Source organism: Schistocerca piceifrons, chromosome 1 (assembly GCF_021461385.2).
Source record: "Schistocerca piceifrons isolate TAMUIC-IGC-003096 chromosome 1, iqSchPice1.1, whole genome shotgun sequence".
Taxonomy (NCBI): Eukaryota; Metazoa; Arthropoda; class Insecta; order Orthoptera; family Acrididae; genus Schistocerca; species Schistocerca piceifrons.
This window is the reverse complement of record NC_060138.1, coordinates 442990446-443016660: the sequence shown is the minus strand read 5'-3', so window position 1 is coordinate 443016660 and position 26215 is coordinate 442990446. Positions and strand designations below refer to the sequence as shown.

The 26215-nt window shown below is 45.9% G+C and overlaps 1 protein-coding gene across 1 annotated transcript in view; it reads right to left on the bottom strand.

The window, feature by feature from the left end:
- The window catches only part of LOC124798052 (protein CNPPD1), a 53241-nt gene that overhangs the window by 24047 nt on the left and 2979 nt on the right, over positions 1-26215 (bottom strand). The window contains exon 3 of the mRNA XM_047261282.1: positions 4614-4819. Coding sequence (XP_047117238.1) covers positions 4614-4819 — 206 coding nt within the window. The remainder of the gene's footprint in view (positions 1-4613; positions 4820-26215) is intronic.

Here is a 26215-nt window from a genome sequence, read left to right as displayed (position 1 = left end):
CTTTGCTTCTAACAATGGTGTTCAACAAAGCAAGCATATATAGACATCCTAAGTGGAAACAGGCAGCTCAACCCAAGCTCTTTCAGTATTCTAAGGCATACTACTACAGAGTATCTTGATATATTTCAGAACAATTAACATACAATAAATGCTATGTTTTCAGGATTCTAATCCCAGTGACAATTACATAGGACATCTGTAACTGAGTAACATTTCATAAAATAAGAATCCACTTCAGGATGAAGCTCTAATGCTCAGACTGGCCATGCAGTTAAAGAAGTTTTCATTCTACCTGACGCAGACTCTTGTTTTAAGAAAATGACAATTCTATACTGTGAGAAATTATTTAGCTGCATTCTTCACATCCTCTAAGCAGTGATCTTAAATTTGCTTACTGCCTGGACTACATTCGGGTAATGTAATACTGTTCACATGGTGTCTATTCTTTAATTTCATTGCCAGTAATCAATATACTCTTTGATGTATATTTGTTTTCCTGTGCTTCTGCCATTATTCTATGAAACATAGATCTCTTTGGAGTTTTCCAGCTCTAGCAGATGAGATGACTGAATAAAATGAGTGCTTAGATCTGAAAACCTGATCAAATTAAAACCTCCATCTATATTTACAAGCTTTTCTGTCACTCTCATTTCAAGACATTAATTGTTTTATCCCAGAAAATTGGAATCATGATACCAGTCTTGGTACATCACATTCCACGATTGTATTCCAGACTGCATTAAGAGAAAGCTGCTAGGTTTGGCCATTTCAGCCTGATGTGTCAGTCCTGTTACACCTCAGAAGCCAGAAACTGTGGTTGTGGTTGTGCGTGTGCGTGTACGCGCACGCGCGCGCTTTCCAATGACAGACTTGTTGCCCAAAAGCTTACTTTCTGACAGTCTGTGTGTTGTGTCTATCTGCAACACAGTGTCTCCACTATATGGTGCATAGCAATTATCGTTTTGTGACTCTTCAAGCTTTCCCAGCGGATGTGTTGTAAATGGTCTTCATGAGTTTGCCGCTGGATCCCGTTGTGGAAATTCCACAATATTTCCTCGGAGCAACTGTCCAACATCTTCAGGTGGTTCAATCTGGCTTGTGGCTAGGTACGCCTGACTGTATCCACACACCGACACCCCGTTTTTAGAACACACGCGTGAAGAATTCGCAGCTGCAGAAACTGCACATGCACAGTGATTTGCCATATTCAATCTCCCTCTGCCGAAAACCGCAGAGCGGCTCTCCCACGCATGCGCTGTACGCTGGTTTGTCAACAGTGAGGTTAGACATTACTCACCAGCGGCTGTACTAGTCCAGTGTTATGACGAGCCTGTTATCGAAGAGTCTCGATTTTCGTGTCATGATTTAATAGCAGCCAATGCAGGGTTCCAGGCTGTGCTCAGTTGAAATCCCGTATCCTTGTTGATGAGATTATTGGCTGTACGGATATGTATTGCTTCCTTAATGACAAAGTCCCTGCAAGATGATGCCGGGGATAAAACTTCCATCTCTTCATAAATCATATGATGTCCTGTATTCAGGCCGTGTTCCACAATTGCCGATTTTTCCAGTTGACGAAGGCTTATATGACACTGCTGTTCATTGCAGCATTCTTGTACTGTGCGGCATGTCTGGCCTATATACCCTGCCCCACACTGACAAGGAATCTTTTACACACCACATTTCCTCATTCCAAGGTCATCCTTAACTGAACCCAACAGGTTTCTCAGGTTTGCAGATGGTTGAAAAACACACTTAATTCCGTATCTTCCGAGGACTCTTCCGATTCTTGACGACATGGCACCAAAATACGGCAAAAAGGTCAAAGTGGTGGGTGTCTTCCTATCTTCAGTCTGCTCCATAGATTGAACTCACCTGGGCCTGAATGCATTACGTATCTGTCTCTCAGAATAACCGTTTTGTCGGAACACTGTCTTCAAATGTTTTATTTCATTCGACAGGCTCTCAGGATCAGATACCACATGTGCTCTATGAACTAACGTACGTAATGCACTATCGCAATGTGCAGGATGATGGTACTTTACCTTTCATTGATGTCTTGGTACGAACGAAAGCAGATGGAACCGTGGGACACAGCATCTACCGCAAGCCAACGCATACACATCTGTATCTGCAGGCCACAAGCTGGCATTGCAGAACACTGCCTGTATACAGGACATCGTATGATTTATGAAAAGACGGAAGTTTTATCCCCGGCATTATCTTTCTGAGACTGCGTCATTAAGGAAGCCATACATATCCACACAGCCAATAATCTAATCAACAAGGATACGGGATTTCAACAGAGCACAGCCTGTAACCCTGCATTGGATGCTATTAAATCACAACATGAAAATCAAGATTCTTTGATAACAGGCCCGTCATAACAGTGGCCTAGTTCAGCCATTGGTGAGTAATGTCTGGCTGCACTGTTGACAAATGCAGTGTACAGCGCACACAAGGGAGAGCCGCTCTGCAATTTTCAGAAGAGGGAATTTGAATATGGCAAATCACTGCACAAGCGCGATTTCCGTGGCTGCGCATTCTTTGCACACGTATTCTAAAAATGGGGCATCAGTGTGCAGATACCGTCAGTCGTATCTATGTGATCCGACGGCAAACCCATGAAGACTATTTACAATTATCCTTTTCATAATACTGTTGTAAACTCTAACCAATACAATTAAAAAGTTTCCTGATGAAATCTGAAAAGGAGGGCAAAATAATTTTCCTTTCTTAAGAGACAAATGGATGGATCAATTGGCCAAGACATTTACTAGAAATTCCACATACCAACCCCTTCCTTAATGTCTCGAATCACCATTGCTGTCATGAAGAAACACTGAGATGAGGACTCTGGTTAATAGTGATTGTGTGGCACAGATAGGGAGCACCAAGCCAAAGACCTTTTACACTTACTAATAGTATTCCAAACAAGTGATTTAATAGTCTCTTGACTCAAATTTTTACATAATTTGATTCAGGTACAGGATACACACCTAATTTTAAATAACACTTTAGCACTGTACATGTACAACAAAACACTATTAATAACAGCAATACAGCTTCGATTTATTCGTCTCACTGATGTTGTGTGTGTCCACAGCTGTATAATTCCAAATATATGGGAAAACTACATTTGGGAGAGCTATCTTTATTACCTTCTCTGGGAGAGCACAGCTCTTCAGGTCATAGTTCTATTATAAAATGAATATCTAAGTGTTTAACACATCCAAAAGAAATTATTACAGTCTTTTTCCACAAGGGCAATATTGGTCTATAATTAACTGGAAACTTGTTCAGAGTTACTATGCACAATTTACTAGACACTTTTACATTTGATCCTACATGAAGAATGTAAAATACATTATAACAGTTACTATTACACTGAGGTGTTCCTTGTGTGTAACACTTCATTGGGAAGTAATTCCTTTTGGTTATATTAAAATAGTGGTATGCACTTGATAATGGAACTATACATTCCAAAACCAATTTTGTCTTAACAGACAAGACAAAGTTGCTGCATGGAAAATAGTTGTCTCTAATATCTAAATCTGAATTCTCTGTCTTAACAGTATAACATTTGTGTGCTTCAAATAGTATATATAAGGGGTGTTCAAGATGAAATGAGTCGGAGGCATAATTACAGAAACCAGTACCTGTATGTCAGAAGTATTGACCCTGGCTGTTGAGACACTTGTCCCACTGTGACAAGGCGATGAATGGCTGTCTCACAAAATTCCTGGGGCTGTGATGTTAACCAGTTTTGCACTTACAGTTGTACATTGTTGTCCGAGGTGAATGTTTGCCCCTTCTTTATGTTTTTCTTTGACCAAGATGGCCCCCTTCTGATTCACTTCCTGTAGCACGGGACAACAGTGAATGCCCAGCGTTACTCGCAAACCTTGGCTACCCTTCACTAAGCAATCAAATCAAAACGACCAGGCGATCTCACCCATGGGGTCATTCTCCTCCACGACAATGCAAAGCCTCATACGGCCAACAGAGTCGCGGCACTCCTGCAGAAATTCATATGAGAGGTTCTTGGCCACCCTCCGTACAGTTCAGACCTCTCTTCTTGTGATTATGCCATTTTTGGTCCTCTTAAAATGACCATGAGGAGCAAACAATTCACCTCTGGCGACGACGTCCAGCTGTACATGCTAAACTGTTTAACATCACAGCCCCGGGAATTTTATGAGACAGCGATTCACCACCTTGTGTCACAGTGGGACAAGTGTCTCAACAGTCAGGGTCAATGGTTCTAACATTTAGGTACTGGTTTCTGTAATTACGCCTCCAGATCGTCTCTTTTTGGACACCTCTTATACATAGAGGTATAGTTCAACCACATTCCTGGTATGATTTCTTACTAGCTTTTCTGCAATAGTTTACCATTACACTCTCTCTTGCACCAAGACACACAATTTCAGTTGTATACAATGAGAACAATTTGCACTTCGCTGACAAATATTCTATCCAACCAAGAGTCTAAGTACAATGAGCATAAAAAACCTCTTGCACTATAAAGAATAACAGAGTGAAATCTGTACCAATAACACAGCAGACATATTTGGCTGAAAAGTATTCACAGAACATTTTTAAAAACTCACCATTGTCACCAAGAATAATTCCGAGGGTGGAACCTGACGTACGTATTCAACATTTGAAACCTTCAGCCTTTCTAAGTAAACAAGTGCAAGAACCAGAGAACATGGAGACACACAAGCATTCCGAGACATTGATGCAGCTTCCTCCAGGCGCAATCTGTCCAAGCTGCGGCCATACTTCTCTTCAGAAAACAATTCTGCAGCAAGTTCTGTTATAAAAAGTCATAAACTAATTAAAAACATGAAATATATTTCTAAATTAAAATCACAGATATGCTGAAAGAATACATCAAAACCTTTTGAAAAAATTCAGTTGAGTATTTTCTGGAATGGTTTGTATAAAAGTAATAAATAAAATGACGAGAAATACACATCTCTTTTGCTGCACACAATTTGGGGCACCATTAAAAGGCACATCAAATGTTTCTCTAATCTACTTTATTTTTACTTTTATCTAAAACATTTCAGAAAACAGTCTACTGATTTTTTTTTCCATACATCTTTTAATTTTCAATTTTTGCTCAGAAAGCATGACCTTTTTAATTGACACTTCAGTCCTAGCGTCTCCTATTCTTGAAATGTACTGTATTTAATGCCTGATTAAGGTGAAAGCAATTCAACAGTTAAGTATCACAGCAAAGTAACTTTTTATGTGCAGAACAGCTAGTTCTTGAAGGGATGGACCTTTTTTACATGGACACAAACTCATTTTGTAATTTATAACGCACTGTTTTCACTTTCCTCAAACATTTGACCAAAAATAAACGAAGAAAGGGGCACAGAGAGACACTGTCGTCACAAAAGGTCAGAATATGTAAATCCGTGAAATTCCCAAGAAACATGGATACATTATTCAAAAGTTAATTTTAATAGTACTAGCATTCATCATCATCATCATCATCATCATCATCATGTTTTCCCAGATGTGCTGCAAAAGCTCTTGTCAGTTCCACCTGCACATTAAACTTTCTTTTTTTTTTAATTTTATTTTCTCCACGGCATCTTCCCAGTGCTTACACGTCAAAGCATTTTGTTGTAGATTGAAATTTCTACATTGTCATATTTGACTAATATTTTAAATTTCTCTGTTCTTACAAAGTGACCATTTCACTGCAACTTTTTGCTTTTTTTGTTTTTCATCATCCATTAACTCTATTGGCCTTACATAAGAGAGTACATGTTTCCAGTCCATAGGTCAGAGCTCAAAGGCCTACAAATTACATAAAATGATTTCTTTAGTGCTGTTGGATGTTTTTTTAGTCCACAGCAGATTCCTTACAGGGCTGAAAAACTGCAAATAATTTTGTGTGCTGTTGAGTATTTCTTGTTTCACTGTCTCGTTCTTTAGTGTAATACATCCTAGCAATGTGAAACTTGAAACCAATTTCAATCTTGCTCTACCTAAAAGGATATTTGAAGTTGTTCCTTTTATATTAACCATATTTGCACAGTTTTCATGCTGCTTATTTTAAGCTCAAATTCTCTGAAATGGCCATTCCAAGCATTATGCTTCTCTTGCACGTTGAATAATGGTTTTTTATTTCCAAGAAAATCATGCTCTCTTCTGTGAAAACTCTGAAGTAGCACTCCCAGATATATTAATAAGAGCTCAGAAGTATCTCAAGGAGATGTTACCAATCGAATTGTCAAATTCTCCAAGAAACCAGTTACTGTCAACAATGATGAAACTAAAATATATCCAGATTTCCTGAAAAGTGGTGCTAGAACTCTTAACTGGCTAGGGAAACTTTTAATGATATCATATGACATAGTATTTTTCTATCCCTGCTCAAGATAACTATAGTAGTTGTCATCCTACAGCCTACAAAAAGCAGAAAAAACGCTGCGGATTACCAACCAATCAATCTTCAGGCATATGCTACAAACTAATCAAAAGCATAATTTACAACAGAACGTTTGCCATAGCCTTCAAACAAGTAACACACAAACAAGCTGTACTCTGAGCAGATCAAAGCTGCTGTGACCATGTACTGGCACTCACCAATCTCACAGAGAGGGATTTCAAGCTAAGAATGCAACGATCGTTTTCGTGTACTTGACAGACTACGACACAGTATGACGAGAGATGATTGCAAAATTCTTGAAGATTACTCCATATAAGACCCTTGCGACTTTTCTAAGTAACATGCTATGCAGGTTTTGAAGTACATATAAATGGCAGTGTGTGAAATTTGCATATGCAGATGACATAACTCTGAAATCTCAGTCCAGCAACTTCAAAATAGCTGAAACTGTACATGCAAAGAGTCTATACAACTTAAAACAAAAATTTCACAACATAGTGACTTAAACATAGCTTTCACAAAACTGAAGCAAGCTGCTTCCATCTGGATAATCAAAGAGCGAACTATGTATTTTGAGAGGAATTCAGTGACCAACAACTAAAACACAATTCTTGCCCAAAGTATCTGCGTGTCACAATGGACCTGACACCGTCATTGTGTAATACTGCAACACATATAAAAAATAAGGTAATGTTGCACAAGCTCAGTGGAACAGTTGAGGAGCAAACTCAACAGCTCTATAAAAATCAGCCATTGCCTTGGTCTACCATATTGCAAAATACGGCTGTCCTGTTTGGCTCAACAGTATACATACTATTTAAGTTGACATCTTACTGAATAATACAATGACGGAAACATGAGACACCATATCAAATTGCCACCGCTCAAATGTATTTTCAAGGAGTGGTGCCCGACAGCTCATATCTGAAAATTATCACATTACCACCATCAGCTGCTGGTAAAACACTGTATTTACACAACCAGTTTCAGTCATCCGACCATTATCAAGTTCCTATATAACAAATCGAATAAGCCCAAGAAACATTACAGGCTTAAATTGTCAAGAATTTGTTGACTGATGTAAATGTTAACAACAATACATTTGTAATGAAATGTCGCATGTTCACACAGAAGTATTCGCAGCATCATGTTAAGCGAAATATAAAATAATCATCATCATCATCATCATCATCATCATCATCATCATCATGTGATAAAATCATGAATTCTACACTGGAAAAACTGCTAGCACCAGCAGCTCAGGCTCGGATTACATCATCTGTCTGTAAAAACTGTGCTACGTAGTGCACTCATTCACAATTAAAACTAACCAGTACTGGCATTGTAAACAAATTCATACCACACAGATGTGACTGCACAGCTGATCACTGTTTACTGGTAGATCCAAGGATGGTATCAAGGACTATGTACATCGATAGTCACTAGTATCTTACAATTAATAAGCTGTGTGCCATCTGCTACAATAAGTACATGTGCCAGTTGTAACAGGTGTTTAATATGTTGCACCTAGTAGGAAATTGCACATGTTATGATCACAGTTTGGGTGACAGAAAACAAAATGCACAGGAGTAATGCCTTATACATAGTCATAAGCAATAGTGTGAAATGAATATTGGTAACTTTCGTATGTGTACGGCTTCCATTGTGCAGTAACCTTTATGGGTCAGGCTACATAGATACATGAAATGTATGCCAAGCCACATTGCATAAACATATGACAGAATGAGAGATGTTACATGCTCATGTTCATGGACAAATAGTTACATCGACATCACACAAAACACACTAAAGCAGCAGCTACATGTAGTTCATGACCAATTAAGGATTTTTCACAGACACACAAGTTTATGCTGATTAAAATCATGTTGCACAAAGGGGTCAGCTTATGTTGGTTTACAACTTGTCCATATTATAATATTCGTAAGCTCTTATGTAGACAGAGTTGAGACTAGAAGGACCATGTCAGCAGAAAATCAGACAATAACCTCTAAGCATAATTAACTTGTGTGCAGCTATCTTTATATATGTATAGCTGCTGATGTCTCTTAAATAGTGTAGTATTGTTTTCATTCTTTTAACATGCATGTAAACATAGCTGATGTATCTGTAATGCTATGTCACCCCACTGCATACAAGTTAAAAATAGTTGGGCTTAGATGCTTATGGTGTCTGACATTTGTTGACAAGGTCATTCTAGCAATATTTCTGTCTATCTAAGAGGGGACTGATTACCTCAGATGTTAAGTCACATAGTGCTTAGAGCCATTTGAACCATTTGTCTACATAAGAGGTTAGATATGTTGTAACATAAACAACCACTACCACAACATTAGCTGAACACTTTGTACAACATGGTATCAGTCAATACATGCCTCCTGCGTCCGTGAAAAAACCGTAATTGGTAATGCATTACATGCAACTGCCACTTTACTGTGTTATGTGAGACATCAATATAACTATTTGTCCATGAAAAGGAGCTTGTCACATCTATTATACTGTTGTACATTTAGACAATTTGGCTAGGCATACATTGTAGGTATCTATACAGTCTGACTCATAAAAGTTTCTGTACTTTGGAAGCTGTACACATATGAAACTGACTAACTTGGTTCACACTAGTGTCTCTTATGAGTATATGTAAGCCATTACTTCTATGCATTTCATTTTCTGTCACCACAACTGTGATTGTAGCCCACCCAAGGCATACAGAACACCTGTTACGACTGGCATTTGTACTTAATATAACAGATGACACACAATGTAGTTCTTCAGGCTTTCCCATCGAGGCATTGTCATGTTGAACTACTGGGTTTATGCAAATAACTGGCAGAAACCCATTATTCAACAACATGACACACAGCTTATTAATTTTACGGTACTAGACAGACACTGTCAATGTTTGCAGACCTCTATGACCATCTTCGACTCTGCCAGTAAACAGTGATTAGCTGTGTAGTGGCCTCAATGTAGTATGAATCTTTCAAAACATTAACGCCAATTACAGCTTTTACATGAACCAGTACACTACCTAGCACAGTTTTTATAGACTGACAATTTAATTTATATTGTAATATGATAACAGGTAACTGTACAAAAGTGAACCATGATATGTGGTTTTTGTAATGATTGACATCATTTTCTGTTAACAACCCATGGTTTTATCACCGGTTTTGTTTTGAAGAATGAGGGTCATACGTGCTCATGTCAGATCCATAAAACACAATTGAGGGGGGGACAGGGAGGAGGTGTTAAAAATGGCTACATGTTAAGCCCAATCAATGGAAGAAAAGATAGCTCAAAACAGGGACTTGGAAAATGGTCCATAAAATAGGCCACTGAGAAACAGAGGCCCTGAACTAATGATTGCAATGTCCTTCACCATATTGCTACATGATGGATAAAAAGTAAAATGCAGTCAACTGCCTTCGCTTCATTTGCTAAAACAGCTGACAATCAGACAGCAGACATAAATGAGAACATAAGGGGTTAAAAGAGGGCATTCCATCAGGAAATAGCAAACCGTCAGAGGTTGAAAGCAACAAGCACAAAGTGGTGGGGAAGCACCACTTAATTAATGGCGATGGCTAAAACTATGGTGCCCAATACGCAACCCAGCTAAAATGATCCCATGGTGACAAGAGGGCCGAGAGGATGTCATCCAAGCTGCTGGGAGGGTCAATTTCCCGGAGCTTGTTTCCATGACGGGAGGGATGATAAAGTGACATCATCTGCTGACAAACGGCAACACAGAGATCATTGGAGGGAATGGAAGAATTGGCGGGACAAGGTACGAGAACTGCAGCCTTTGCAGCAGCAGATTGAAGTGACCAGGAACCCACTTAATCACAGTGACTCCATTAATAGTGAGCTAGTGACAGCTTTCCTGGATCCGCTACACTAAGGGATGGACCGTGTAGAGCACATAGAGGCTCTAAAGGGCACAGAGAGTTGGAGCAGATGACACAATTGAAATGGTTGTGTAACCGGATATACTGCATGGCCTGATACAGGGCAAAGAGCTCTACTGTAAATACTGAACAGTGTCCCAGTAGCCAATGCCCAACAATGTCGGTGCCAATGACAAAGGCACACTCGACACCACAATCAGTCTGAGCGCCATCAGCGTACACAAAGGTACTTTCGTGAAGTTCTGTGTGAAGTTGGTGGAACTTATGGCGACAGAGCATGGCTGGAGTAGTGTATTTAGAAAGAGAATTAAGGCCAAGGTGAACACAAGCCACTGCATGAAGCCAAGGTGGTGAAGGGTTCACACCCCCTGGGAAAGTGGCAGGTTGCGTGAGGTTAAGCTGCCACAGCAAAAGCTGAAAGTAAACTCCAGGAGGTACCAGAGAGGAGGGATGCACACCATACTAACGATCAAAGGAGTCATTGAAGAAGGAATTGCAGGATGGGTGGCCAGGCATGGCAGACAAACGGCATGCGTATCTGCTGAGGAGAAAGTCATGGTGGCATGACAGCAGTAGTTCGCCAGCTTTGGCATACAGACTATACAGTATTCAGACTGCGTTAGAGGGACCGACGTGCAGATGCATAAACAAAACACCCATAGTCTAGTTTCAAATGGATAAGGGACTGACACAAACAGAGAACGGAGGTCTGATCCACTACCTGGGAAGTGCAGCTGAGGACACATAAGACACTAAGAAACTGCATACAGCAGGCAGCAAGGTAAGACTCATAGTGAGCCTGAGCCCCAGCAATTTTGCAGTTTCAACGAACTGGTCCAAATGTAAAGACGGTGGAAGAAACCAATTGTGCCCTGAGAATTCCATACAAATGGTTCTGTCACATAAAAGCGAAAACCACTGTCGATACACCACGAGCACAGATGATCGAGACAGTGCAGAAGATGCTGCTCAAGGAGACAAGTCCACAGAGAACTGGAATAGATTGCAAAATCATCAATGAAAAGGGAGCGGGAAATACCTGGCGGGAGACAAGCATTATGGCGATAGCAAAGAGTACGACTTTCAAAACGGAACCCTGGGGCACACCATTTTCCTGGACAAAGGTGTCCAACAAGGCAGAACCCACTGGTACCTTGAAAACTCATCTTTCAAAAATTCCTGAAGAAAACGGGGCATGTAGCTGGGAAGCCTCATGTGTAGAAGAGTACAGAGGATACCAGTTCTCCAGCAGGTGTCAGGGTTTCTCCAAATCAAAAAACACAGCCACAGTCTGGTATTTTTGCAGAAAACCATTCATGACATGGATTGACAGAGGGACGAGAGGGCCCCTCTCTTACAGTTCTGGGAATACATCAAAGAGGATGGTGTGAATTAAAGTCGCCGAGCAGCAGAAAGGGGTGAGGGAGTTGCCCAATAAGCTCGAGTAAGTCTGCCCTGGTGACATCGAATGATGCGAGGGATGTAAACAGTACAAAGCAAAAAGATCAAGTGAGGAAGGAAAATGTGGACTGCAACAGCTTTAAAGTGGGGAATCAGCTGCTTGGTCTTCAGTTTGCAGGCCTGTGAAGGACCTCAGCTGAGAGAATGCTGAGAATTTTGCAGTAGCCTTTAATTGCCATTGCATCAGGACTGTAATCTCCAGAAACCACAGGATGTAAATCCATGAACCCAACATGGAAGCTTGGTGAGAAACTCATCAAATCAAATTACGATGCAGATCAGACGTGGCAAGAAGAACGGCCTCCTTCAAATTGCGACCACTCAGGTTTAACCAACAATCCATGCACAGCTCTGCCAGTTTCAATTCACTATGATAGGAATGGACATCTTTACATAGAATTAGGACAAATCATGGAAGACAAATTGTGGCTGCCCAAGTGGGGAAATGCTAGAAACTCATTCTGCAACAGCGTAAATGTGCAAGAGAACATCCAGCACATTGCTATGGAATGTCCAAGGAAGGGATTTGAAGTAACTATGCAAAATGTACACTGTGGTACTGCTCACAATATGAACTGGCTGAAAACACTGCACCTCACATTTCAACTTACCTAATGTGATCTGTGGGTTTGTCACAGCACTGCAAAGAAACTAAGAGGTACTGGGAAAAGACATCTGCCATCACATAATATTTGTTTTGCCTATCTTCTATGTTCAACTTTTGCAGTAAAAAGCACATAGAAGAAAAATTAACATTGACACAGCCCAGTCAACGAAGACAAAAGAAAGTTGATGGGGGAAAAAATCTTGTAGTCCCAAATTTTTGTACAGTGATAGGAGGGAGTGTCTTTAACATTATATTAAAAATCCTGACTGATGGATCTGAAACCATGGCTTCTGGGGAAAAGGTTCCTGGGTATAAAACTAAACTACATTAAATTCCCTACATTTAGATAAGTTAAAATGCGAGGTCCAGTGTTTTCAGCCAGTTCATGTTGTGAGCAGTGCCACAGTGTACATCTTGCATACTTACTTCACATCCCTTCCTTAGACATCCCGTAGCCATGTGCTGGATGTCCTGTTGCACATGTACATAGTTGCAGAATGAGTTTCTAGCATTTCCCCACTTGTGCAGCAACAGTTTATGTCTTCCATGATTTGTCCTAATTCTGTTTAAAGGTGTCCATTCCTTTCATAACAAATTGAAACCAGGCGGAGCTCTGCATGAATTGTTGGTTAAATCTCAGTGGCCGCAATTTGAAGGCCGTTCTTCTTGCCACGTATGATCTGCATCAAAATTTGATGTGATGAGTTTCTCACCAAGCTTCCATGTTGGTTTCATGGATTTATATCGTTGTGGTTTCTGGAGACTGCAGTCCTGATTCAAAGGCAATGAAGGGCTACTGCAAAATTTTCACCATTCTCTTCGCTAAGCTGTTTGTCTTCAGATACAAGGGGGATATGGGTGCCGGATAACTATGTCATTATTTCAGAGGTTTTAAAAATGTGATATTACTGCCTTGAGCTGCTGTTAAAATGCTTTTTCCACATAACCAGTTAGTCATCTGACCATCATTGGATTCCTACATAACAAATGAACTCATAAGTAACATTATATGCTTAAACTGTCAGAAATCTGTTAACTGATGTAAATGTTACCATACACACATTATGAAATGTCATTTATACAAAATCATTCACAGTGTCGTGTTAGACAAAAAGTCAGTTGTCAGGTGATAAATAAGACTCTCCAAGGGGGCTCGTCACTCTTTGGTGGGGTTCGTGCTTGGCTACTACGGGGCCCCAGCCTTTGCAGCATCTTTTCCCTTCCGCGCTGCATGTCTATCTTCCTGCTATTTTTTTCCATTGGGGAACATATCTGGAATGTTTTTGGAAAAGTGTTCAGCATTTTCAGTAGCCGATATCAAATAGTCTCTCCACTGTTTTTCCATTCCACTTTTCTTTCTTCGTTCCCCTCCTCCTATCCTCCTTCGGCTTCGGTGTTGAGAGGTTTCTCTTTTTCTTTTTGCTCCCTGTGCTTGCTTGAAGGCCAGCCCATGCATCTGGCACCTAACAGGTGAGGTAGGGTTTGCACGTACCTCCTGGTAAACACCAGGCCCAGGGAGGGGCAATTGTCTGAGCTGCTACCTTCCCAAATTGCCGATTGGTCCCTCTGTCAGGTGTTCAGGAAGTGTGAACAGTCACCTAAGGTGGGTGTGCCCTCTTCAGAGGAGGCCGCCCCAGTTAGCAGCAGTGCTTCATCAGAGACACTGGCAATCATGGGAGATTTTCTTGCAATGAGCCTGTTATCTTCACAGTCAACATCTAGTAAACGTAAATGGAATAAGACTAACGATTCAAAGACCCTGCCAGATGTGCTACGGTTCCTCGATGATTCACATACTGAATGCAGTCAGTCCTTTGCTACGGTAAATCCATTTATTATTCAGAAAGGCGCTGATGCAGTCCTGTGAAATCCTGCTCTCATTTACACAATGGCACTTCGATTTTTGGAGACTACTTCCGATTCTCAAGCACAACTACTGCTCACAGCTTCACTCCTCTACAGCTATCCTGTTCTGTCGAGGCCCATCGAATGCTAAATTCTTCGCGTAGTGTTATTTACACAAGGCTGCTCAATGGTCTCACCGAGGCAAAAATCCAAACATACCTCTCTGATCAGGGTGTCACGGCAGTCCATCAGGTGTTGAAAAAGGTAGATGCATCCTTAGTGCTTACACACACACTCTTTCTCTCACTTTTGATAGAGTGATGCTTCTGCCAAAAAACTGAAGCAGGTTATGATTGGTTGGCTTAAAAGGAGAGAAAGGGACCAAACTGCAAGTTCATCGGTCCCTTGTTCCCAGTAAAACAATTACCCAAGGGAAAGAAGAAATATATGACGTATGGCACAATAACAGGTGAAAGGATGAACCAGAAGAATGACAGGAGGACAACAAACACTACAATGGACAAAACAGGACAAGAAAACCACAGCGAGAAGCAAGAAACAGGGAGAAGAGATTAGAAACAAGAAAGCACATTACCATGGTTGGCTGGCCAAGAGAATAAAAAAAGAGAAGCCAGCCACTGTGCAACACATTAAGACCTCCACCATAAAAGCCCTAGGGTGGGGGACACAGAAGGACAAAGGACATGTGCTAAAACTCAGAGCAAATGATAAAACCCACCCTCATGAATAAAACGTAAAACTAAAGCTGCTGTTAAGGGATTGTCGCCCAACACCGAAGGCAGTATGCTAGGAAAGATAAAAGTCCGCCGCAGAGCATCTGAAAGCGGGCACCCCAGCAAGAGGTAGATGACTGTCATTAGGGAGCCACAGCGATACTGAGGTGGTTTCTCGCGATGGAGGAGGTAACTATGTGTGAGCCAAGTATGGACAATGCGGAGTCAACACAGGACAACTGATTCCCTGTGAGAAGCCCGCAGGGAAGACAAAGACTTCCACACATTCACAGTCTCCTTAATGAAATGCAGTTTTTTGTGCATACTGTTATGCCACTCTGTCTCCCAAAGGTAGAAAACCTTGCAGCGTAAACAGAACGCAGATCAGTTTCAGAGCCCATCTCCAGGAGCGGTTTCCGCATAGCATGTTTGGCCAGCCTGTCAGAAAGTTTGTTGTCTGGGATTCCGACATGTCCTGGGGTCCACACAAACACCACTGAACAACTGGACCATTCCAGGGCAGCGATGGCCTCCTGGATGTTTGCTACCGAAGGATGGTGAGGGTAGCACTGGCCGATAGCTTGTAAGCTGCCCAGGGAGTCAGAACAGAAAAGAAACGACTCACCAGAACAGGAATGGATGTACTGAAGTGCATGAGGTATGACCACAAGCTCTGCAGAGAATACACTGCAAGCAGTGGGCAAGGAATGCTGTTCAATATGGCCTCCGTGGACATAGGCATAGCCACCATTACCATCAACCATCGAGCCTTCGGTGTAACCAACTTTAAAGCCCTAGAACACATCAAGAATTGAGAGGAAGTGACCGCGGAGAGTGGCAGGGTTAACGGAGTCCTTAGGGCCATGCTAAAGTTCCAGACGAAGCTTCAGCCAAGGTGTACATCATGGAGGTGTACGTGAATGGACGTCAAGTAGAGGTGGTAAAGGGAAGGACTCCAGTTCGGAGAGATGGGAAAGCACAAGAACCGCAATTGTGAGCCCTGACCTGGGCCACCGATGTAGGAGATGATGTGCCGTGGGTGGGAAAAAGGAGACAGTAATTTGGATGCTCAGGAGAACTACGAACATGTGCAACGTAACTGGCAAGCAGTTGTGCACATTGTATACGCAATAGAGGGACTCCTGATTCCAACAGGACACTGGTCTCCGGACTCGTTCTAAAAGCTCCTGTCGCTAGGCGAATGCCACAGTGTTGCACTGGCTCGAGAAAACACATCACTGAGGGCTCACCGAACCTTAAACCAGACTCCCATAGTCAAGGTGGGAATGAACAATGACTCTGTAGAGCTGCAGCAGCGTAGAACGATCTGCACTCCAGTTGGTGTTGCTCAGGCAGCGGAGAACATTGAGGTGCTACCAGCACTCCCACTTAAGCTGGCGAAGGTGAGGTAACCAAGTCAATTGGGCGTCGAAAACCAGTCGTAAGAATCAATACGTCTCCACTACAGTGAGTGGATCATGAGTAACAAAGTTTAGGTTCTGGATGAATGGTACGACACAGAGAGAACTGCATGACACACACGACTTCGCGGCTAAAAACTGGAAGCCGTGGGCTACAGTCCATGACTGCCCCTTCTGAATGGCTCTCTGTAGGTGCCGCTCGGCAACACCTGTACTGGAGGAGCAATACAAAATGCAGAAGTCATCTGCATACAGAGAAGGGAAGACCAACAGCCTTACAGCTGCAGCTAGGCCATTAAAAAGAGAGATACATTCAATACGAAGCCCTGCGGAACATCATTCTCCCGAATACGGGGGGAACCATGGGAGGCACCAACTTGGAAAGTACAACAGGAAGTTTTGGATAAAAATCAGGAGCAGCTCCGGAGACCCCACTCATACAATGTGGCAAACAATGTCAACAGGTCGTGTCGTATGCTTTATGCAAGTCAAGAAAGACGACAGCAAGGCGTTGGCGTCTGGAAATGGCTGTTCTGACGACAAACTCTATGGACACAAGATTATCACTGGTAGAGCAACCCTGGTGGAAGCCACCCTGACATGGAGCCAGTAGGCCACACGATTCCAACCCAACCGCCGACACACTACACATTCCAGCAGCTTACAGAGAATGTTGGTGAGGCTGATGAGCTGATAGCTATCCATATCAAGCAGATTTTTACCAGGTTTTAGCACCGGAATGATGGTGCTCTCCCACCACTGCGATGGAAACACGCCATCGCACCAGATCCGGTTGAAGATGACAAGGGAATATTGCTTGTAGTCAAGACGAGAGATGTTTAACCAGCTGACTGTGGATCCGATCCAGCCCAGGAGCCGAGGCAATGTGCATGGGTATTCAGGGGCTCCCACTCTGTACATGGGGAGTTCTAGGGTTCACTGTGGTGTATAGTGAAAGAGAGGACTTTCCTTTCCATCCGCTGTTTGAGGGTGCGAAAGGCTGGGAGGTAGTTCTCTGGCACAGAGACTCTAGCCTAGTGCTCAGAAATCACGTCTGCGTCGGTAGAGAGCACGCCATTGATGTTAATGCCAGGGATTCCTTTTGGGATCCAGACTTGGGAAGGTGATGTATGGCATCCAATGGTCGACACATACCTCTCCCAACACTCCTGTTTATGTCGTTTTATAAGCAGGCGAACACAGGCACGGAGCTATTTAAAGGCTATGAGGTGCTCCAGGGAAGAGTGCCACTTATGTCGCTGTAGAGCTCGCTCATGCTCTTTAATCGCCTTAGCATCTTCCGGCAACCACCAAGGGACTGTCTTTCACTGGGGGCACCCTAGAGAACAAGGGATCGCGTTTTCCACCGCAGAAATTATCGTTGTAGTGACCTGCTCAATCACAACATCAATGGCACCACATGGAGGAGATTCAACAGTGACAGCAGAGGTGAAGGCTAGTCTGCCATGTTTAAGGCCCATCTGGGTAGGCGTCCATGGACATGAGGCCACGGGAGTGACAGGAAAATGGGGAAGTGGTCACTACCACACAGGTCATCATGTGCTCTCCAGTGGATAGATGGGAGAAGTCCTGGGCTGCAAATTGGTAAAGCAATGGCTGAGTAACTACCATGAGCAACACTGAAACGTGTGGCGGCCCCAGTATTTAAGAGTCACAGGTCAAATTGGGACAGTAAATTTTCGACATCTTTGCCACAGCCAGTAAGCATGGTGCTACCCCACAAGGGTTTATGGGCGTTAAGATCTCCCAAAAGTAGGAAAGGTTTAGGGAGTTGATCAATCAGTGCAGCCAATATGTTCAGGGGTCTGAAGGGAGATATACATTGCAGACAGTTATTTCCTGCATCATCCATATCCTGACAGCCACAGTTTTAAGAGGAGTTTGAAGGGGCACAGGTTCACTAAATACCGAGTTCAGGACATACACGCAAACTACACCTGACATGAAAGGCAGGGGTCCACAATGCCGGGAAACAGGTTTCCTGGAGGGCAATGCATAAAGCAGAGTTTAAGCTGCCATAGCTCAGCCACGTAGTGGAAAAGACTGCTGCAATTCCACTGGAGGATGACGTGCTCGTGAGGCTGGGAAGGCATGAAACACTCAATGAGGCAGTCTATACCTCAGGGTCACCTGCTGCCACTGACTTATTTCCTGAACAGGCTATATTCACTGTGTCTGAGGGTCCGGCGAGATCTAGGTCCTCAGCGGATGCCAGAATCTTCACCTTATCCTCAGATGCAGAGCTTGTGGGCAGCGGTGGTGTGGGTTCCACTGCAATTCCCTTGGACTTGCGGGTCTTCTTTCTGGATTTCTCTTGATCCTTGGGTTTCTCTGGATGTGGGGGGCTTCACTGATTCAGTCTCCAGAACTGAGGATGATCGTTAAGCCCTACGACCAGCTGCTTTTGGGCACTTCAGCCACTGGCAGGTGTCATCTCTCCCACTAGCAGAAACCTGAGAGGGTAGTGACCCAAGGGTCCCCTTCCTAGCGACAGGGGCTGAAGAGGACTTATGCTTCTACAGCTGAGATGTGGGGGCTGGTGTCCCCAATGGTTGGGGGGACAGTGCTCTCAAGGTAGATAGTGCGGGAGCAACAGGGAGGGAAGTGCCCCCACCATCAAGGAGACAGGTGTAGTCTTTCGGCTCTGAGAGCCGACTGGAACTTGTGAAACTGATTGGGCTACAATTGTTCTCGTAGCGGCGGCATGAGAGGTGGTCATAGCCACAGGATGTAAGCGCTCAAATTTCCTCTTGGCCTCAGCTGTAGGCCAGTCGGTCCAGGGTCTTGTATTCTATGATTTTCCTTTCTCGCTGTAAAATCCTGCAGTCTGGTGAGCATGAGGAATGATGCTCTCCACAGTTGACACAGATGGGAGGTGGGGCACACGAAGTATTGCAATGGGAGGGACGTCCACAATCTCGACATGTGATGCTCGAAGTACAATGGGAAGACATATGGCTCAACTTCGAGCAATTAAAGCACCGCCTTGGGGAAGGGATATATGGCTTGACATCACAGCGGTAGACCATCATCTTGACCTTCTCAGGTAATGTATCACCCTCGAAGGCCAAGATGAAGGCACCTGTGGCAACCTGATTATCCCTCGAACCCTGATGGATGCGCCGGACAAAATGAACTCGTCGCTTTAAGTTGGTGCACAGCTCGTCATCAGACTGCAAAAGAAGGTCCCTGTGGAATATAATACCCTGAACCATATTTAAACTCTTGTAATGTGTGATGGAAACATCCCCTAACATGTCACAAGCAAGTAATGGTTGGTTTAAGGATTAAAGGGACCAAACTGCAGAGGTCATCAGTCCCTTTTTCCAAAATACTAAAAATACCCACAGAGAATAAAAAATGTTCAACAGACTAGGAGACAGACGACACAGAACAAAAGAAACATAGACAAGGACCAGACAAAACGAAATAAAATCACACGGAGTGTGACGGTGGTTGGCCGACCACAGGAACAAAAAAAAGGGAAAAGCTAACCACCGAAAACACATTAAAAACTTAGTTTAAAACCGTAGGCCAAAGGCCAGAATCAACACGAAACAATAAAATAAAACAGAAACACTCTGATTAAAGAATAAAAACTCCCTGCCCTAATAAAACGTAAAACTAAGGCAGCCATAACAGGGTCATCAGATAAAACGGCAGGGAGCGTATCAGGCAGCGCAAATGTCTGCCTGACCACAGCTAAAAGGGGGCAGGCCAACAGAATGTGGGCCACTGTCAAAGCCGCCCCGCAGCGACATACAGGAGGGTCCTCCCGGCGCAGTAAATAACTGTGTGTTAGCCGGGAGTGGCCAATGCGGAGCCGACAAAGGATGACTGAGTCCCTGCGGTTGGCTCGCATGGATGACCGCCACACAGTCGTCGTCTCCTTAATGGCACGGAGTTTATTGGGTGTGATCCGATCGCGCCATTCAGCGTCCCAAAGCGCAAAAACTTTTCGGCGGAGGACTGCCCGCAAATCAGTCTCTAGGAGGCCAACATCCAGAGATGGTTTACTCGTGGCCTCTTTCGCCAGGCGGTCAACATGTTCATTGCCCGGGATACCAACATGACCGGGGGTCCACACAAAGACCACATAGCGGCCGCAACGCCCAAGAGTATGCAGGGACTCATGGATAGCCATCACCAGACGAGAACGAGGAAAACACTGGTTGAGAGTTCGTAAACCGCTCAGGGAATCGCTACAGATAATGAAGGACTCACCTGAGCAGGAGCGGATATACTCTAGGGCTCGAAAGATGGCAACTAGCTCAGCAGTGTAAACGCTGCAGCCAGCCGCCAAGGACCGTTGTTCGGAATGGTCCCCTAGAGTTAGCGCATACCCGACACGACCAGCAACCATCAAACCATCGGTGTAAACAATTCCAGAGCCCTGACACGTGGCCAGGATGGAATAAAAGCGGCGGTGGAAGGCCTCTGGAGCGACCGAGTCCTTCGAGCCCTGTGCCAAGTCGAGCCGAAGGCAAGGGCGAGGAACACACCACGGGGGTGTACGCAGAGGCGACTGGAAAGGAGGTGGAACAGGGAAAAACCCAAGCCCGCAGAGAAGCTCCTTGACGCGTACGGCGATCGGACAACCCGACCGGGGCCGACGGTCCGGCAGATGGACGACCGACTGCGGGAACAGGACACGGTAATTTGGATGCCCAGGCAAGCTAAAAACATGGGCAGCATAAGCAGCCAGTAATTGTTGGCGTCGTAACCGCAGTGGAGGGACACCTGCCTCAACAAGGATGCTGTCCACAGGGCTGGTGCGGAAGACACCAGTGGCAAATCGGATCCCGCTGTGTAGTATTGGGTCCAGCACCCGCAACGCAGAGGGGGATGCTGAGCCATAAGCCAGGCTCCCATAATCCAGACGGAATTGGATTAACGCCTGGTAGAGCCGCAACAGGGTAAATCGGTCGGCGCCCCAGTGGGTGTGGCTCAAGCATCTCAGAGCGTTTAGATGCCGCCAACACGCCTGTTTAAGCTGCCGGATATGAGGCAGCCAAGTCAACCGGGCATCGAAAACCACCCCCAAAAACCTGTGTGAGGCCACCACTGAAAGAAGTTCGCCGGCAAGATAAAGCAGCGGCTCCGGGTGGACAGTGCGTCGCCGGCAGAAATGCATTACGCAGGTCTTGGCTGCCGAAAACTGGAACCCATGAGCTACAGCCCAAGACTGTGCCTTGCGGATAGCACCCTGTAGCTGACGTTCAACAGCTGCAATGCCAGTAGAGCTGTAATAAAGGCAGAAGTCGTCAGCATACAAGGAAGCAGAGACAGAATTTCCCACGGCCGCAGCGAGCCCGTTAATGGCTATTAAAAACAGGCATACACTTAAAACAGAACCCTGTGGCACACCGTTCTCCTGGACGTGGGTGGAACTATATGAGGCTGCGACTTGCACGCGGAAGGTACGATACGACAGAAAATTTCTGATAAAGATCGGCAGAGGGCCCCGAAGACCCCATCCATGAAGCGTAGAAAGGATGTGATCACGCCATGTCGTATCGTACGCCTTCCGCATGTCGAAAAAGACAGCGACCAGGTGCTGACGGCGGGCAAAGGCAGTACGGATGGCCGACTCCAGGCTCACCAGATTGTCGGCGGCAGAGCGGCCTTTACGGAACCCACCCTGAGATGGAGCCAGAAGGCTCCGAGACTCCAGTACCCAAGTCAAGCGCCGGCTCACCATCCGTTCGAGAAGCTTGCAAAGAACGTTGGTGAGGCTAATGGGGCGGTAGCTGTCCACCTCCAAAGGGTTCTTGCCTGGTTTCAGAATGGGGATAACGATACTTGCCCGCCACTGCGACGGAAACTCACCCTCGACCCAAATACGGTTGTAAAGGTCAAGGAGCCGTCGCTGGCAGTCCACTGAGAGGTGTTTCAGAATCTGGCAGTGGATGCTATCTGGTCCAGGAGCGGTATCAGGACAAGCGGCAAGGGCACTGCAGAGTTCCCACTCACTAAATGGAACACTGTACGATTCTGGATGGTGGGTGCGAAACGAAAGGCTCCGACGTTCCATCCACTCTTTAATGGAGCGGAAGGCCTTAGGGTAATTCGCAGAAGCGGAACTCATAGCAAAATGCTCTGCTAAGTGGTTTGCAATGATGTCGGAGTCAGTACAAACTGCTCCATTCAGTGAGAGCGCAGGGATGCTGACACGTGGCCGATAGCCGTAGACGCGCCGATTCTTGGCCCAGACCTGCGATGGAGTGACATGGAGGCCAATGGTGGACACGTACCGCTCCCAGCACTCCTGCTTGCTTTGGCGGATAAGGCGGCGGGCCCGCGCACGCAGCCGTTTGAAGGTGATCAGGTGTTCAATGCAGGGATGTCGCTTGTGACGCTGTAGCGCCCGCCGGCGATCTGTAATCGCTGCAGCGATCTCAGGCGACCACCAAGGCACAGTCCGCCGCCGAGGGGACCCAGAGGAGCGGGGAATGGCAGATTCGGCGGCAGTAACGATGCTGGTGGTGACCGATTGAACCACCGCATCAATGTCGTCATTAGAGAGAGGCTCAAGAGCGGCAGTGGAGGAGAACAAGTCTCAGTCAGCCTTATTCATAGCCCATCTGCTAGGGCGCCCAGAAGAGTGACGCTGTGGTAGTGACAGAAAGATCGGAAAGTGGTCACTACCACACAGGTCGTCATGCACACTCCATTGGACAGACGGTAAGAGGCTAGGGCTACAGATTGAAAGGTCAATGGCGGAGTATGTGCCATGTGCCATACTGAAGTGTGTGAAGGCACCATCATTTAAAATCGAGAGATCGAGCTTCGACAATAAATGCTCAACGATGGCGCCTCGACCTGTTGCCACTGACCCACCCCACAGAGGGTTATGGGCGTTCAAGTCGCCCAATAGCAAGAAAGGTGGCGGCAATTGTGCTATCAGCGCAGCCAGGACATGCTGCGAGACATCACCATCCGGTGGAAGGTAAAGACTGCAGACGGTAACAGCCTGTGGCGTCCACACCCGAACAGCGACAGCCTCTAAAGGTGTTTGGAGAGGGACAGACTCGCTGTGCAGAGTGTGAAGGACATAGAGGCAGACGCCACCCGACACCCTTTCATATGCTGCCCGGTTCTGATAATAACCCTGATAGCCACGGAGGGCGGGGGTTCGCATTGCTGGAAACCAAGTTCCATGCAGAGCAATGCAGAAGAAAGGGTGAAGGCTGATAAGTTGGCAGAGCTCAGCTACATGGTGGAAGAAACCGCTGCAGTTCCACTGGAGGATGGTGTTGTCCATGGCTGGGAAAGGCGTGACGGGACAGGGAAGGCAGATTACGCCGCTGGGTCACCTGCTGCCTCCGATTGAGCACCTGCGCTAGTGCTATTCATGGCGTCTGAGGGACCGGCGAGATCGAGGTCCTCAGCGGACGCCAGAATCTCCACCTCGTCCGCAGACGCAGAGCTGGAAGGTTGCGATGGGGTGGCTGCCACCGCGAGTTCCTTGGGCTTAGAGCCCTTCTTCTTTGATTTCTCACGCTGCTCCTTGGGTTTAACTGGCTGGGAGGGCTTCACCAATTCAGTCTCCGGGACTGAGGAGGATCGTGAAGCCCGTCGACCAGCTGATTGTGGGCACTTACGCCACTGTCGGTCGTCAGCCTTCCCGCTGGTGGAAACCTGGGAAGGGAGGGACCCAAGGGACCCCTTGCGAGCGTGAGAAGCCGAAGAAGTTGGACACTTCGCCGGCTTAGAAGCGGGGACCGACGTCCCCGATGGGGGGGGGGGGGGTGGTGTTGCTCCTGAGGTAGGTGGCACAGGAGCAACCCGGTGGGTAGAGCCCCCCTCTGGCAAGGGGGCAGGAGAAGTTGTACCACTCGTCGATCCGGCCGGAAGTCGCGAAACTGATGGGGCGAGCACAGGTGTTGTAGCAGCGGCGTAGGAAGATGTCATTCTCACTGGATGTAATTGGTCGTATTTCCTTTTGGCCTCAGTATAAGTCAGTCGGTCCAGGGTCTTATATTCCATGATTTTGCGCTCTTTCTGGAACATTCTGCAGTCTGGCGAGCAAGGTGAATGGTGCTCCCCGCAGTTGACGCAGATGGGAGGCGGGGCACATGGAGTATCGGGATGAGATGGGCGTCCGCAATCTCGACATGTGAGGCTGGAAGTGCAGCGGGAAGACATACGGCCGAACTTCCAGCACTTGAAGCACCGCATCGGGGAAGGGATATAGGGTTTGACGTCACATCGGTAGACCATCACCTTGACCTTTTCCGGTAACGTATCACCCTCGAAGGCCAAGATGAAGGCACCGGTAGCAACCTGATTGTCCCTCGGACCCCGATGAACGCGCCGGACGAAATGAACACCTCTACGTTCTAAGTTGGCGTGCAGCTCGTCATCAGACTGCAAAAGGAGGTCCCTATGGAAAATAACACCCTGGACCATATTTAAACTCTTATGTGGTGTAATAGTAACGTTAACATCCCCCCAACTTGTCACAAGCAAGTAACCTGCGTGACTGGGCGGAGGATGCCGTTTGTATCAGTACTGACCCAGAGTGCATTTTAGACAAGCCCTCCACCTCCCCAAACTTGACCTCTAAATGCTCGACGAAGAACTGAGGCTTTGTGGAGAGAAAAGACTCCCCATCAGCTCTCGTGCAAACTAAGAATCGGGGCGAATAACTGTTACCTCCATCCTGGGACTTACGCTCTTCCCACGGCGTGGCCAGGGAGGGGAACGTTTTCGGATCGTACTTCTGAGCATTAAATTGAGCCCGAGAACGCTTAGAGACTGCTGGCGGCTGGCCGCCAGCGAGAGATGATGTACCACGCTTCATTGCGGGTCATCCGCCCTGATGCCACCTACTCCGACCAAGGGCCCTCCCCACGGGTGCCACCCAGCCACAGCAAAGGCCACCTGGCAGGATGGCCGTTGCCGGGAGTCCCGATACCCCAGGAGGATAGGCATCTACTCCTTGGCATACGTGGGGAGTTAACGGCGCAGGCATCAGTAGAGCGATCCCTGTGTTGTCAGGGGGCTACAACCAAGAGGGTACATGGCAGCCCCACCACAACGGACTGGCTACCGTGCTGGATCTTAGGTGCAAAAATGTCCAAGATCGTCGTCGCAGTTAAAAGAAACACTGCAAAGTGCAGCGTGGTAATCGCACCCAGGGACGTATCCTCGCCCAAGAGATCGAAAACGAGCGGGACACCACTGCAACGACGAGAAAGCCGGCGAAAGGTCTAATTGCACGACGGATACAGTGCACCATGTAAGGCGCCCTTCCCCAATTGGCTCGCTCTTCGGAATAATTTAGAAAGATGGAGGTCAAACCCGAGAGGGGACCATCACATAAGGCCGAAACATGTGAGACTCCTTTTAGTCGCCTCTTACGACAGGCAGGAATACCGCGGGTCTATTCTAACCCCCGAACCCACAGGGGGGTCACAAGCAAGTAATGCCCGTGACTGGGCAGATGCCATTTTTATCAAGACTGACCATGGCCGCATTTTAGACAAGCCCTTCACCTCCCCAAACTAATCTCTAAATGCTCTACAAAAAACTGAGGCTTCATCAATACAAAGAAGTCCCCATCAGCTCTCATACATACGAGGTACCGGGTTGACTAAGATTTGCTGCCATCCTCAGCCTGGTGTTCCTCCCATGGTGCGGCCAGGGAGGGGAACGATTTCGGATCATACTTCCTTGCATTGTACTGAGACTTGGAATGCTTAGAGACTGCTGGCATTTGATCACCAGCAAGTGATGTCGTGGTATGCTTTGTCACGCATCATTCGCCCTGATGCCAC